Source organism: Mesoplodon mirus, assembly GCF_964341445.2.
Source record: "Mesoplodon mirus genome assembly, chromosome: 3".
Classification (NCBI taxonomy): domain Eukaryota; kingdom Metazoa; phylum Chordata; class Mammalia; order Artiodactyla; family Ziphiidae; genus Mesoplodon; species Mesoplodon mirus.
In genome coordinates, this window is record NC_138978.1 from 198185269 (window position 1) to 198199487 (window position 14219).

General features: G+C 59.4%; 1 protein-coding gene across 1 annotated transcript in view; it reads left to right on the plus strand.

The window, feature by feature from the left end:
* Positions 1–14219, plus strand: part of PKP1 (plakophilin 1) — a 42667-nt gene that overhangs the window by 12666 nt on the left and 15782 nt on the right. The window contains exon 3 of the mRNA XM_082613523.1: positions 13380–13774. Within this exon, the coding sequence (XP_082469649.1) occupies positions 13380–13774 (395 nt within the window). The remainder of the gene's footprint in view (positions 1–13379; positions 13775–14219) is intronic.

The window sequence follows — 14219 nt, forward strand, 5'->3', positions numbered from 1 at the left end:
ACTCAGCTCTCCTGTCCCAGCTCTCAGAACCAGACTCGGGGACTATTAGAGACCAGCAAGGTTGGCATTTCATAGTTGAGGACACTCAGGCCCAGCAAGGACGGGTCACACGGCTGGTTAACGGGAGAGCACACGAGACCCCTGGCCTCCTAACTCCTAACCTGATGGAGTTTCCTTTCATCGCTCCAGACACTTGCGCTCTTTTGTTGGTCATTTTATGGGATGTTTTCTGGCGTTTTGTTTTTTTTTTTCAGTCTCAATATTTTAACACGATAGCATGTTCTGGGGGCTTGGAACAGACGCATGAGTCCAGATCCCTTCACTTCCTCCCTTCCGTCCCCCAGCCAAGCCTCCTCTTTCCTTGATGAGTCAGCCTCACACAAGAGATGTGGGGCAGGGGCCCCTTTTTCCTTCCTAGACTCAAGCTGGAGCCACTCAGCTGTGGGGGTCAGGGTGGGCTACCAAGTAAAACATAAAGAAAAGCAATATTTGCGACATACTGATCCTACAATGTTATTTGTTGTTTACCTGATATTCAAATGTAACTGGGTGTCCTGCCTTTTTATTTGCTGGATCTGGCGTTCCCCAGGTCAGGGTGTATTTCCACTCATTCCCTGTAATAAAAACAAGACTCCCTAAGTGCCCCTCTCCTAGGTTGGGGACCCAGGCAGGATTACTTTAGGGGAGCAAAGGGAGGCTGACGGCCCCCCTGAGGTCCTTGTACGGGGCACTTTGACCACGTCCCCTGGGTCGGCTGACAGCAGGTTGAGGGAGGAGGGGGCAGGGAGCACTGAAGGCACAGCCCTTCCGTTCCAAAGCTGAACATGGGCTTCTGTCACGTGGGTTTGTCCTGGATGAAGTTGTGGCAGGTGGACATTTCAGCTTCCAGGGAAGGTTCTGGATTAAGAGGAGGGTCTCCTTTTCTACCGCCTCCAGCCCCAAATGGTTTTCCTATTTACAAATCGAGAAGCACATCTAGAGCGCTTACGTCCCTCTGGGCGTCACATGGAGTGAAATGTGCTTTGGTTATGGACGGGCCGAGAGCGTCTTGCCGGGAGCCGATCCCATGCGTGCAGCAGCTGCCAGGCGGTCTGGGCCAGGGTATCCCGTGGGGGCATCGTGCTGAATCCCTTCGCCGTGCTCAGTTACACCAGCCCAGCGCTCGGGGCGGGGGCAGGCCAAGACTCCCCAGGAGAATGGCCAGAGGAAATTCTGCCTTCATCCTGGTCACTGACCCCATTTCTCTACTTTAATCCAGGGTTAAGGGAATTTCCTTGTGGTCCAGTGGTTAGGATTCCGAGCTGCCACTGCGGGGGGCACGGGTTCAATCCCTAGTCGGGGAACTGAGATCCTGCATGCCGCACGGGGAGGCCAAAAAAAAAATTATTAAAAAAAAAATCCAGGACTTGCTAGCAAATCTTCCTCCCAGCCTCTTCTCAGCTGTACTTGCTTAACTGATGTGTCAGTATTTGATGATCCCATCACGACAGGGTCTCCTGGACCACGTGCTGGGGACCCTCTCCCTGAGGGGGACTGGTCCTGCCCACCCCAGACCCAGAGACACCTGGGTGGCCCTCTTCTGTAGATGAGAGGGCTGAGGCTGTGCCCAGCTCCGTGGGGCGTGGGAACCCAGGCTCTGGTGAGCCACGTGTGTGCAGGGTCTGCAGGCGGCAGGGCCCAAGGCCGAGGGGCTGCCGGAGAGAAAACAGCAGGACTCTAGCCCTTGAAGCAGAGAAAGGTCCCAATAAACACAGACCCCTCCCATGGCAGGTGGTGTGGAGGGACCAGCCCTGGGCCCTCAAGCTGGTTGGATGACCCTCAGCAAATTCTTAACCTCAGCTGCTTGCCCATCTCTGAAATAGGTGAGAATTCCTATCTCATAGGGCAGTCGGGGCTGCAGACAGGACACGCCCGATCGGGTAGGAGGCCTGGATTCTGGGCTCAGCTTGGCTGCTGCAAGCGGGGGGGAAGGACCTGGGGGGTCTCCACGTCCTGAGACCTTTTCTCATCCACGGAGCAAGGCTGTTAGACTAGACCTAGCCAAGGACTCCTTCAGCCCCGACTTTTCAGGGTGCTGTGCGGCTCGAGAGCTTCCTCTGGACGGCGGCGGGACCCACAGCCTGGGGCTCACGGTGGTCTCCGGGGCCTGCAGGTGGGTGAGGGCTTCCGCATGACCTCCCCGCTTTCATCTGGGCACCTCCAGGCCCCGGGGAAACGGCAGGTAATTAGCCCTTGCAGCAGGATGGAGAGCTGGGAGTCCCTCATTGCCTTTAGCTTTACAGAGGGGAGGCGGGCCGCCCCGCCTCCTGCCCTGCTCCCCTCTCTCAGCTGGGTTCTCTGGCGGTGCCTGCCGGGCCTGGTCTGTTTGGAAAGTCTGGGGAGAGAAAGATGGAGGGGACGCGAGATCCTGCCCCGCGAGGAGGGAGTGATCCTCGTGCCTGCCAGCCCGGCGTCCCCCTGCCAGCAGTGACTCACCCCCACCCAGCCCCGCGGCCCCCAGGCTCTCACCCAGCGAGGATGCTGCTGCCGAGGGACAGAATTTGTCCGAGAGAGGAGGAGGCGAGGGAGTGGGGGCCGCGGGCCGGCCCCCCGCCCCCCCCCGGGCTCCCTCCCTGTAGGAGCAGCGCCCGGCTGGGCATCACTGAGGCTGGAGACATCCCCTCTGTTCAAACTCATACGCCCACGTCAGGGTGTCTCTTGGAGTGACCATGTGTATAGGGTAGCCCTGCTTTCTGTGCCGGACGATCCTGCTGCCCCCGGGCCGGAGCCTCCTTCTGGGCTGCTTTTCACCGAGGGCTGACTCTAGCCTCTCGGAGAGGCTGCTCTTCCTGGCTCAGATCTGGGGGGACAGGGACTCTTTAGAGGCCAGGGGTGAGGTGGAGGGAAGGCCACTGGCCTGGGCGTGGGGCTCCCCAGCACTGCCCAGCGACCGCTGCTGGCCCTGCATCCCTGCCGGGCCCCAGGTGCACCGTCAGACTGGCTCCTCGGCTCTGGCGTCCTGTGTTGTGTGTCCTCCCTGGGGGGAGAGAAGTCGGCACCACGCCTGTGAAGGGAGAGGACCCGGCCCACAGATCAATGCAAGCGGAGTCCCAGGACGGGCTGCAGGCAGGGAGCTGGGACCATAGCCCCCGGGCCGTCCTTTGTGAGTGCTCACAAGGCACAGGCATCGCTCCGACAAAGGCAGCTCCAGAGGCCAGGCCCAGGAGAAGACAGTCACCTGTCACTGTCCCAGTTGGTGGACCCTTGTGGGGAAGGGAGGCAGGCACTTGGTCGCAATGTCCAGAGAGATGTGTCCGTGCAGGGGACTCAGTGTGACCACTGTGTGGTTGGTGGGTGGGAGCATTGGGCTTTGCCAGCCCTGGACAGTCTGCAGGGGCCCCTCCCAGATGGGCTCGGGAAGGAGTTCCCCCTCCTCTGAGGGAGGACCGAGCCTGGTTTTACGTCTTCCTTTGGCTTTAATCCACCTGTCACTTCCGGTCAGCGTCTTTCCCCAAGAAGGAGGCTCCCCTGTGATCTGCCTTTGTTCTCACCTTCCTTCTCACACACATGTCACAGTAGAGCCGCTGAAACTTTAGAGGGAAGATTTGAAGAATCAAGGGCAATTGCAAACTTCTTTATTTCGCTCCAGAAGAAAATTAGTGAGTTTTAGTTTTGCCTTTTTTTTTTTTTTTTAAACTCCTGACAAGAACTAATCGTCTGAGCCAACAAGACTTTAAAGCCCTAACACTCTAGTTAAAAACAACTAACAGGGGACTTCCCTGGTGGCGCAGTGGTTAAGAATCCGCCTGCCAATGCAGGGGACATGGGTTCGAGCCCTGGTCCAGAAAGATCCCACATGCCATGGAGCAACTAAGCCCGTGCGCCGCAACTGCTGAGCCTGCGCTCTAGAGCCCGCGAGCCGCAACTACTGAGCCTACGAGGCGCAAGTACTGAAGCCCGCATGCCTAGAGCCCGTGCTCCGCAACAAGAGAAGCCACAGCAATGAGAAGCACGTGCACCGCAGTGAAGCGTAGCCCCTGCTCGCCGCAACTAGAGAAAGCCTGCGCGCAGCAACAAAGACCCAACGCAGCCAAAAATAAAGAAAGAAATTTATTTAAAAGGAAACAACAACAACTAACAGACGAGACACCAGTGTGAGAGAGGGTGTGATGAAACGCAGGGGTTTGCAGCATGAGCTCCTTAACCCTCTCCGGGCCTCAGTCTCCTGGTCTGTCATCGGCGGGTGGGACCAGGTGACCACCCAGCCTTCTTCCCTAGCACCAGCCCTGGTCCCCAGGGTCCTGGAGGTTTGGGGACGGAGCCCTGGGGTGCTGGGTTAGCAGGCAAGTGCCGGCTTTGCCAGGACCACCACCTTCATGTTTGGGGGGCTGTCGGTGGGAGGAAGTCCAATCCTCAGAATCCCTTGAATTATGGAGCGGTTTGAACGTATACAAGGTAATCCTGTTTCCACTTCCCGACCTGATCCTTCCACCTTTGTGAGATCTGGACGGGTGAACTGGTTCCTGTTATTCCGATTTTATCAACAGGGAAGTCAGGCTACAGAGAAGTGCGGGGGCTTGCCCGGGAGGTCCCTCACCAGTAGAGGGCAGAAGTGGGTCCAGAGCCCAGTCAGCTCCGCGTGGGCTGTTGGGGGACACGAGGAGGAGGAGGAAGGGTCAGGACCTTGTCTCCTGCCCGGCGGGCGAGCGGCAAGGGCTCCAGAGCCCGGAGGGAGGAGGGGCCCTGAAGGAGGCCGCCAAAACAAAGCCCTGGGCAGGTCCTCCAGTGCCTCTGTTTTGATTGCAGCTGCCTTTTGTCACCGGGCTCCGCTGACAAATGCAGCAGCCTTTCCCATAGGTGGATGAGGACCTCACCCCTCCCTAGGGTGGGGCTCAGCCGCCCCCCAACCAGGGCCCCACCCTGGCATGCCGCTACCAAGGACTTCCAGCCGCAGGAGAGCAAACTTAGCTGAAAATGAAAATCCATTGGGGCGGGGGTTGGGGGAGAAGGTGGAGACACAGCTGGGGAGGGGCGCAGCTTTGGGGGCTCTAGCAGGGGGCACTCCGCGCACACACCTGCATGCACAAGGGCGTGGCCCGGAGTGGGGTGAAGACAGCCTCCTGGGTTTGTTCCGAAGCTCTGAGCTAAGCTGGGGAGAAGGGCGAGTGTGACTCCAGCGGGGCTGAAATGACACTGAAAGTCAGAAGCCTTACAAGGCTGGCTCTAGTTGGGGAAACGGAGAAGCTCAGAGAGGTGAGGTGACTGCCCAAGGCTGCACAGCCACTCAGGGAAGAACCAGGACTAGAACCCGACCTCTGGTACCCCTGCCCAGTGATCCTGGTCACACTGTCACAGGAAGGGACCCTGGCCACTGCAGGCAACAGAGTTTCATCTGATCGCTGCTGTCAGAGGTTTTACAAAATCATCACACCAACTATTATTTACTCATTTTTAATGAACTACCTTTTAAATTTCAGTGCATTCATTTTGAGAAGAAACTTTGTATCAGTAACTTGAGAGAAAAACAAAAGTATCCTTTGCCATAAAAGAAGGCTTACCATAATTTAGAATCAATAATAATAAATAGAATGAAAACAAATCATTGTTTAATTCCAAATGGGTAAGGCTTTTTTTCTTTCTGCTCAGAAAGGGAGGTTGGCAGATGTTAAAGACACATCCTGGCACCAACCTGGACCTTCTCCTCACGGTAATCAAAGTGAAAGAGAAGGAATTTTCTGTGAGCCTCAGCGCTACGTACTGGCTGTGCCCTTAAATGCCCTAAAGTCACCTCACGACTGCCGATGGAGCCTGGACCACACTTGGGGGGGTTCTGGGTCGTAAGCTCATCATGCAGGGTAATTTTCCCACAGCTGGTCCAGCGGGTCAGGAAGAGCCGAGGGCCAAGGAGAAGGGTGACCAGGTGGCGCCCCCTCCCCTCACCGGTGACTGCCATGTGCCCAGCTGAAGGCCTTTTTGAATGGAGCATTTAGATATTTTCTTTTCTTTTTCTTTTTTTTAATATTTATTTATTTAGGCCATGCCAGGTCTTAGTGGTGGCATGCTGGATCTTCGTTGTGGCATGTTTCTTGGTTTTTTTTTTTTTAGTTGTGGCATGCAAACTCTTAGGTGCAGCATACATGTGGGATCTAGTTCCCCAGCCAGGGATGGAACCTGGGCCCCCTGCATTGGGAGCGCAGAGCCTTACCCACTGGACCACCAGGGAAATCCCTTGAATGGAACATTTAAAGATGAGGATTCCGGCCAAGGTCTGTGGCCCTCTGTACTAACCCAGGGCCTGCTGGGCACCAAGCCCTGCAGGATCAATTGCTCCTGGGGAGGGTCGGCAGGAGGCCCCAGGCTCTCCCGATCTCCCTGCAGCCCTGAGCAGCTCTGGGAGGCCCACAGAGCTGGGGGAAGGGCGAGGTGCCATGGGCAGAGGCCTGGAGGGAGCTGGGGGCCTCGGGACAGGCCCTTCTCCTCCCTCTGACTGCCCCCGAGGCTGGGAGGGAGGTGGCTCAGCTTCTAGATCCCCAAGAAGCTCAGAAGACTCGGCTCACTGCAGGAGACTCCGGGCTCGGCCTCAGTCAGCAGTCTTGACGTGATGTCCTGATCTCTCAGGGCAGCTTGTGTGCACCAGGAACAAGCATGGGTGCAGGGCATGGGGGCCCGCACTCACTCCTCCATGCCCTCCCTCTCGAGACCCCCCCACCCTGGCCAGCCCTGCTGTGATCACAGGCCGCTTCGCCCGTAGGCGTCTCTCGGGACAGAGGGCCTTCCAGCCGGGCTCTGTGGGCAGTAGAGCCTTATCACGTGTCACACAGCCGTTCAGCCGCACTCTTCTTAAACGTTTCCCACCATCAGCCAAAGAGGAGGAGCAGGCATCTCTTGTGTCTGGGGCTCTGGGGAGGGGTTTCTAGGTGATGGGCCAGCGAGTAGCCCGAGGTGGTGGTGGAGCCTGTCCTGCAGAAGCTCTGGGCCATTTAGACTTCACTCATGTCACCAGACTCTGGTGGCCAAGTGGCTGGAGGACGAACACCGGGAAGGTCGGAGGCCTGGGTCCTGGTTCAGGGTCTACCCCATCTTAGCCTCAAGTTCTCCGAGCTTAAGAGGTGCTCTCAGAATACAGACGCTGCTGCCTGTCCTGGTACCTCCTCGGCTAGGCGGAGGACGGAGGCTGTGAGGTTGCAGCAAGAGGATGAATGGGAGGGCTCTTTACAAACTGTGAAGTACCAGGCCTGCTATGGGGTTCTTAGGATAAGCTCAAGGCACTTCCAAAGACCTACCCGCCTGAGTCCACCCCCAGCCAAGTGGTGTGTGTCCCACACAGGCAGGTGTGCACGTGGAGTGTGTGTGTTTGCGCACGTGGAGTGTGTGTGTGTGCACGTGGAGTGTGTGTGTATGCACATGCACACAGACTCGTCTTCCAGTCGGGGCTGTGTCACCAAGCCCTGGAGGGCCCAGCCAATCGTCCCTTCCTTCCTGTGAAATTTTTGGCTGTCTCCTCAGTGGGAGTGGGTTTCTCACCAAGGAGTCTCCAAGGAGCTCTTTTTTGGCCAAGGAAGAATCTGCTCCTCAGGATGTTGCCGTCTTGCAGCGTCTGGCCCTCCTCTTATGGCTGGCAAGTGCCTCCTGGCTCAGGGCTCGGGTGGCAGTTCAGGGGCACCCCCAGTCTCCCTGCACAAGGTGGGGTGCCTGGCCCAGTGGGAGCTCCCTGACCCTCAGGTCCGCTGCCTCAGGAAGCGGGCACTTCCTCGAGGTTCCGGGAGTTCTTTCACGTGGGAACCTTGGAGGGGCCCTCACCTCCCCAGGATGAACCATCACGGGGAAGAAAGGGTCGGCCTCTGGGTTCCCAAGGGACCACAGAACACAGGGCTCCTGGGGGGCAGGAGGACCGGGCCTCGGACACTTCTGAGCCCGAGAGAGGTGGCCGAGGTGCAGGCATCCTTTGCCTCTTGGGACTGTTGAAAGCTGTCTCTGAAAGGCAGACACCTGCCAGTGGGTACTTCCCAAAGTGAAGCCTGAGGTTTCCACGAAGGAAACCTGAGGTCCTTGTCGCACAAACCCATCCTGGCGGGTCAGGAGCTGAGAAAAGCCCACGTCTCAGGTGTGCAGGGGGAGAGGTCCAAGAACAGAGTTTCAGGAAGTAGTTTCTCCCACAGTTTAGTGATGAAACAGGGAGCAGGATGTGAAGGCAGAGCTGGGTGCTGGAGCTGGGTGCTGGGTGCTGGGAGCTGGGTGCTGGGTGCTGGATGCTGGAACTGGGTGCTGGATGCTGGAGCAGCTGGGTGCTGGAACTGGCACCGTTGTTTTTTCAGACATCACGTCACGGAGACCAGCTCTCGGCAAGGTGCTGGGGCACACAAACGCACTTTGTGCCCCCCGTTCCCGCCCCGTCGCCAGTAGCAGCAGGAGCCACGGTGGGCCTGACCCTTGCCCCCGGCCTGAGAGGCAGACTTGGAGCCTGGAGCCTGGAGCCCAGGAGGTCAGGTGGCTTCTTTCCCCAGAGTTGTGACCTCTGTCCCTAGAGAGAGCAGCACCTCCGTAAAAGACCCACAGGCTACAGCCTGGAGCGTCATAGGCGCTTTTCTACTTGGGCTTCACGGTCCAGATACTTCAGAAAACTTTTCTGAATTACCCACGACAGTTCTTACTCCTGCCCTGGTCGCTGGGAGTTCAGTCCTGACCCTACAAGGTTATAAGGGATGTGCCGTTATTTACCAGCTCCCTGGTGAAACCTCTACTCTCAGAATGAACGTCAAAACTTTCTTCTTTTTCATATTAAAAACATTCAGGTGATAAAAGATGCCCAGCCCCCGGCATTGAATTTCAGTTTCAGATTTCTGTGGTGCCTCCCCTGAGCCTGGGAGCCGGGCCTCCATCAGTGTTGTCCAGTTCGCAAGCCGGGGTCCCCCCGGGTGGGCACTGCTGGTCACTGGGTGCGGGTGACGGACTGTCGGGGGCAGCTCCCCCCGCCCTGAGGGACGGCCTGGCCGGGGTGCCCACAGAGCCTCCTCCGGGCCCACACGGCAGGGCCTCCGAGCCGAGGGGCTGCTCCGTCTGTCCTCCACGCTCCGCACAAAGCCGCGTGCCAGGGGAGGAGGGGAGGGCCGGCCCAGGGCGGGACCCCTGCTCCTAGCCAGAGAGGGAGCGGTGCCCGGGGGGGTGCGAGGACCGGCACTCCCCCCGGCCAAGGTCCCACCTTTGGTGACTCAGGCCGGTGGTTACCACGCTGATGCAAACTGCCGAGCAAGCAGCTGCCCCATGCCCAGGGGAGCCCCCCACACCCTGGGCCCTAAGTTTCCCCCCCCGGGAGCCCTTGCTGGGAGGGGACCTGTGCCCTCCAGACCCCCCGGGGCCACCACGCAGCGTGGGAAGACCCCCTGCTGCGGTGCCATCTCAACCGCACCCCCAGGGGGAGGGAGGCTTGCTGTCTGCCTGCTGCGCCGGGGGCCCGGCTGGGTGCTGAGTGGGGTGGCAGGTGCAGGGAAATGGCCGATAGGGTCTGTCCCTGAGGCATCTGTAATCCGGATCCTTTCTCAGGAGCCCCCTCCCTGGGCCACGAGGGTGAGGACCCCGTGAAGTGGCCCACGCGCTGGCTCTCACGGGAGGGCATTGGACGTGACTCTGAGCGCACCTGGGCAGGAGGGTCTGGGCGTGTCCGCCCAGAACAGGTTTGTCCAGCCCTGCCTGCCTGGTGAAGCTTGGTTTCAGAAAGGGCTCATCAGCAGACACAGACCCTCTTTTCATCCGGGCCCGCCTGGCGCGCCCCTGGCTGCTGCAGACCGAGTGGGCCTCGTGGGGGGCCGCCCGCACTCAGTGCTTTGAGGCCCTGGGTCCTGGGCTTCTGTTGCTTTACTTTGGCCCAGTCGCCCTGTAGGACCGGCTTCCTTGCCTGCAAATGAGAGGGTTGGCCTCTGCGAGCTTGCTGACTTCGGGAGGGATAGAAAGAGAGATTACATTGAGGGCCCAGGGCGGGGTGAGGGCACTCAGTGGGCGGCAAAATCCCCCTTTTCCACAAAGGAAGGGGAGAGGGAGAGAAAATGGGTTATAAGACCAAAGTCACTAGCAGAGCAGGGCGGGGCTCCGGGAGGCTCCCTGGATGGTTCCAGGTGCTGAAATGTATCTCTCTGGACACACTGCCCAGGCGTCCCTGAGGCTGCCCGGCCCAGCCTGCTCTCTGGCTGAGGGGTCAGCTGTGCTCCCGGGAAATTAAATGTCTAGCCTCTGGCATGTTTTGATCCATGGGCCATCCCACCCGAGGCCAGAGTTTCCCAAGGAAGCATGAGATGACCAGACCACAGGGTGCGTGTGTGTGTGTGTGTGTGTGAGTGTGAGTGTGAGTGAGTGTGTGAGACTGTCCTTTGTTGCCACAGCAGAGGATGCTGCCAGCAGATGACTCTCTGAGCGTGGGAGTGGGTCCCGGCCTGGCCAGCACCATCCCGTGCTGCCTTTCTCCCTGGTCTAGTCCGGCGGCTGCTCAGGATCCACAAGGCAGCGTTTGGAAGCGTGTGGGGTGTTCTCACTGGTCAGAGTGGCTGTGAGGTGTTACTGGTATTTAGGGCCTGGGGGCCAGGGCACCAGACCTCCCACATTGCTTGGGGCATCCTATACCCCACACAGAATTGTCTGGCCTGAAGGCCGACATCGCCCATGTGAAGAAACACCAGGCCGTTTCTTCATAAAGCCACCCATCTGGGTGGACCAGTCTCCTCTGTTTTTCTGAAACCCATGGAGGCTGTTCTGTGGCCATGGGGTGAGAGCAGCCTGGGCCCAGGAAGCCAGCGTGCACCCCTTTCCCAGGCCGTCCTGGCTGCCTGGATTCCTCCCCCTTCCTGTGCCCACCCGGCAGCTCCTTCGGCAAGACCCAGAGGCAGCCACCCTGTCCCCAGTCTGAGCGTCAGAGGGACACTTACATCATGCTCTGTGCTAAGCGCCTCTCAAACATCCGTGCACCGAATTCTCCCAACGGCCCTGCACACCAGGCACAATGATGCCACTTTACCAATGAAGAAACCAAGACGCACAAGCCCAGGGCCGCTTATCGGGCAGTTGACATGGGCGGAGCTCAGCCCAGGCCATCTGGCTCCTGAGTCTGTGTTCTTGGCCCCCGAGACTCCCTCTGCTGCAGAAGTCTCAGCCCACCGAGCCCACAATGCCCCTGTCATTTCAGGCGGATAGAAGAAAAGGGGCAAAGGGCACAGGCGTAAGCTAGGCCACGGGCTGCCTGCTCTGGGAGGGCTTGTCTGCGCCTTGGAGGGGAGCCCAGGCCCCCTGTGCGCTAGGAGGGGATGGTGCCCGGCCGAGAGGAGCCCTTGCTCACGCTTGTCAAAGTGACAGCAAAGGTCCTGAGGGCGGGAGAGTTGTCCACAGCTGGCTTGGCCACCGCCAGCCCGCCAGCAGGCCGTGCCACAGGAACCAGGTGGGGTGCACGATGCGGCTGTGGCTGAGAAATGCTGCCCCGCGGGGCCTCTGCCTCCCCCCATACCTGCCCTCCCGCAGCACAGCCGACACCCCGGCCCCTGTGGGCAGCGCCCCCCGACCCCTGGCCAGGGCAGGAGAGCAAGCCCTGAGCTTTGTCAGCAGGACGGCATGTGCGCTGGGTTTGGGCCAGGGAAGCGTGTGGCCTCTGGCGTCACAGTCTGGGGTGACGACCAGGAGTGTCATCACTGAGGACCAGGGGGGCCCAGCTTTCCCTCCACGGCGCCGTGTCATCTTCCTTCCCCAGAGGAGGGTGGGGTGTGGCCGCCAGCCTGAGGCCTGGAGGCCTAGTTGCGTGTTTCTCGTGTTTCTCGTGTGCCATGCAGGCTGCCCACTGAGGATGACCAGATGGCGGCCACCCCGCTGGTCTCTACCTCTTCTTGTCCCTTTGTGCCCACCCTGCCCCACACACCAGTTCCCTTTGGAGTTGGCTGGCTTGACCCAGTTTGGGGGTGAATGCCTTGCCCGCCTGAGTGCATAGCTGCCCGCGTGGGTGGAGCTGACCAGAGCACCTTGGCCAAGGTTGACAGTGGGTGGCTTCTGAGCGCTGGGTGTCACTGCTGATGGAAGGTGACCCACAGGTGGTCTCCTGCTCCAAAGGCTTTCCCTGCAGAGAGGGACGGGGCCCGGCCAAGGGCCAGTGGCTAGATCTGGAGTGGAGGGGAGTTCCCAGCCGCCCGGCGACTCCCCTGTGTGTGGGCACTTACACACACACACACACACATGCACACATACACGTACATGCACACACGCGCACATACATGCACACACATGCACACGCGCACACACACGCTCACTCACGGGGTGGGGCGGGCAGGCTCTGGGCTGCTGGACTGGCCCCAGCTCATCCTGGCAAAGCTGAGTCCCAGGTCAGCACCTGTGCGGAGACATTTTCTCAGGCTGCATGTTGATCCTCTAGTCTCGGGACAAGTCAGAGCAGGCAGACCCACCGCCCGTGAGCTCCTGGGAAAGCTCCTTGGACGGCCCTGTGAGGGCTTCGCCCCCACCAAGTCTCCGGCTTTGCAGGCTCTTCCCAGGGCACCTGACTCCCCAGCTGGGCTCACACAGAGCCCTGGGGGTGCCTCATTATTATAAGTTTCCTGCTGGATTGAGCCTTGCCCACCTCTCCCCTGCTGCCAGCCTGATGGCACAGCCTAGGAGGCCGCCCTGCACCCCTGCTGCAGCCCCGGGCTGGCCTCCATGGGTGCAGGAGGCCCAGGGAGCAGTATATTTTCCCCCTCTGGCCTTCGAGGGGTCCCCCTAGAATGCCTCTTGCCATTTGCTTCTTGGCTTGGCAGACAGGAGGCAAAGATGGGGAGTTTAGCAGAGAAATAACAGTGGAAAGAAGTTCTGGCCAGAGTAGGAGAAATTTCCCCGTGCGGAGTACAGGCGGCCAAGGCGATCAGGAGCTGCTGGTGTCTGGGAAGTGCACGGGGCGGCAGGGCGAGGGCCTGGGGGCTTGCGTTCAAGTCCCACTGTTGCCCTGCCCTCTGTAGGAAGGCCCCCTCTCCTCCCTGGACCTCTGACTGCCTTCCTGGACCGGGCCCACTGGGACCGGATCAGTGGCTGTCAAACTTTTTTGGCTACAACGCACAGTATGAAGTACATTTTACATGATAGCCCAGTCCTTTCTACCTGCACTGCACTCTGATATTTTTTATTCCAGTGTATATTATTCAATCCCATTTAAAAAAAAAAAGATGGTCACAGTCTGCTAAATTGATTTCATAATCCATAATGGGTCACAGCCTGCAGTTTGAAAAGTAGTCTGAGATGCTGACCAAGGTTCCCTCCACACCAGACGTCCCGGGATTCTCTGAGCATCATCACGGGGGCAGCCGGGGGCTGAATCCCGAGGCCGGCTGGACCCAGGATCCCGGGTTGGGACCCTCGGCTGAGCCTCTCTCCCCTTCTCTGGCCAGATCTACAATGGGACCCTTAAGCGGGAGGCAGGCAACAGGCGCTTCAGCTCCTACAGCCAGATGGGGAGCTGGGGCCGGCAGTACCCCCGCAGCAGCTGCAATCCCCCTGGCGCCGGCAGCGACATCTGCTTCATGCAGAAGATCAAGGCCAGCCGCAGCGAGCCCGACCTCTACTGCGACCCCCGCGGCACCCTGCGCAAGGGCACGCTGGGCGGCAAGGGCTGCAAGACCGCCCAGAACCGCTACAGCCTCTACAGCATCTGCAGCGGCCAGAAGGGGGTCAAGAAGTACCCGGTATGCCCGCCCCCCTGTAGCTCCAAGCAGGACCCCGTGTGCGTCCACCCCAGCTGCTGCACCAAGGACCAGTCCTTCAGCCACTCAAGGGCCAGCTCCAAGTGAGTGTCACTCGGCGGGGCGGGGGCGCGTGTGGGGCATGGGAGACAGACCGTTAGCCCGGGAGGTTCTCAGCCTGGAGACACTGAACAAACCTGTCGAGTGTGTGAGTTTTCAAGGGTCACAGGTAATGAACAAGCAGAGGAGAATCAGAAGCTAGCTGGGCCAGCAGTTCTCAAAGTGTGCTCCTCTGGCCAGTAGCCTCAGCATCACCGGGGAACTTGTGAGAAACACTACTGTCAGGCCCTCCCAGACCTCCAGCTCAGAAACCCTGGGAAGGGCCCGCGGTGTGTGCGTTACCAGCCTGCAGGAGACGGAGACCCTGCCAGGGTTTGAGAATCCCTGGGCTTGGGTGTGTAAACCTCTCCCCACATTGTGAAATAGCAAAGGCATGTGCCCTGGGGTCAGCAATGGGAAGGAGCCGGGTCCATCTTACAGGGCAAAAGA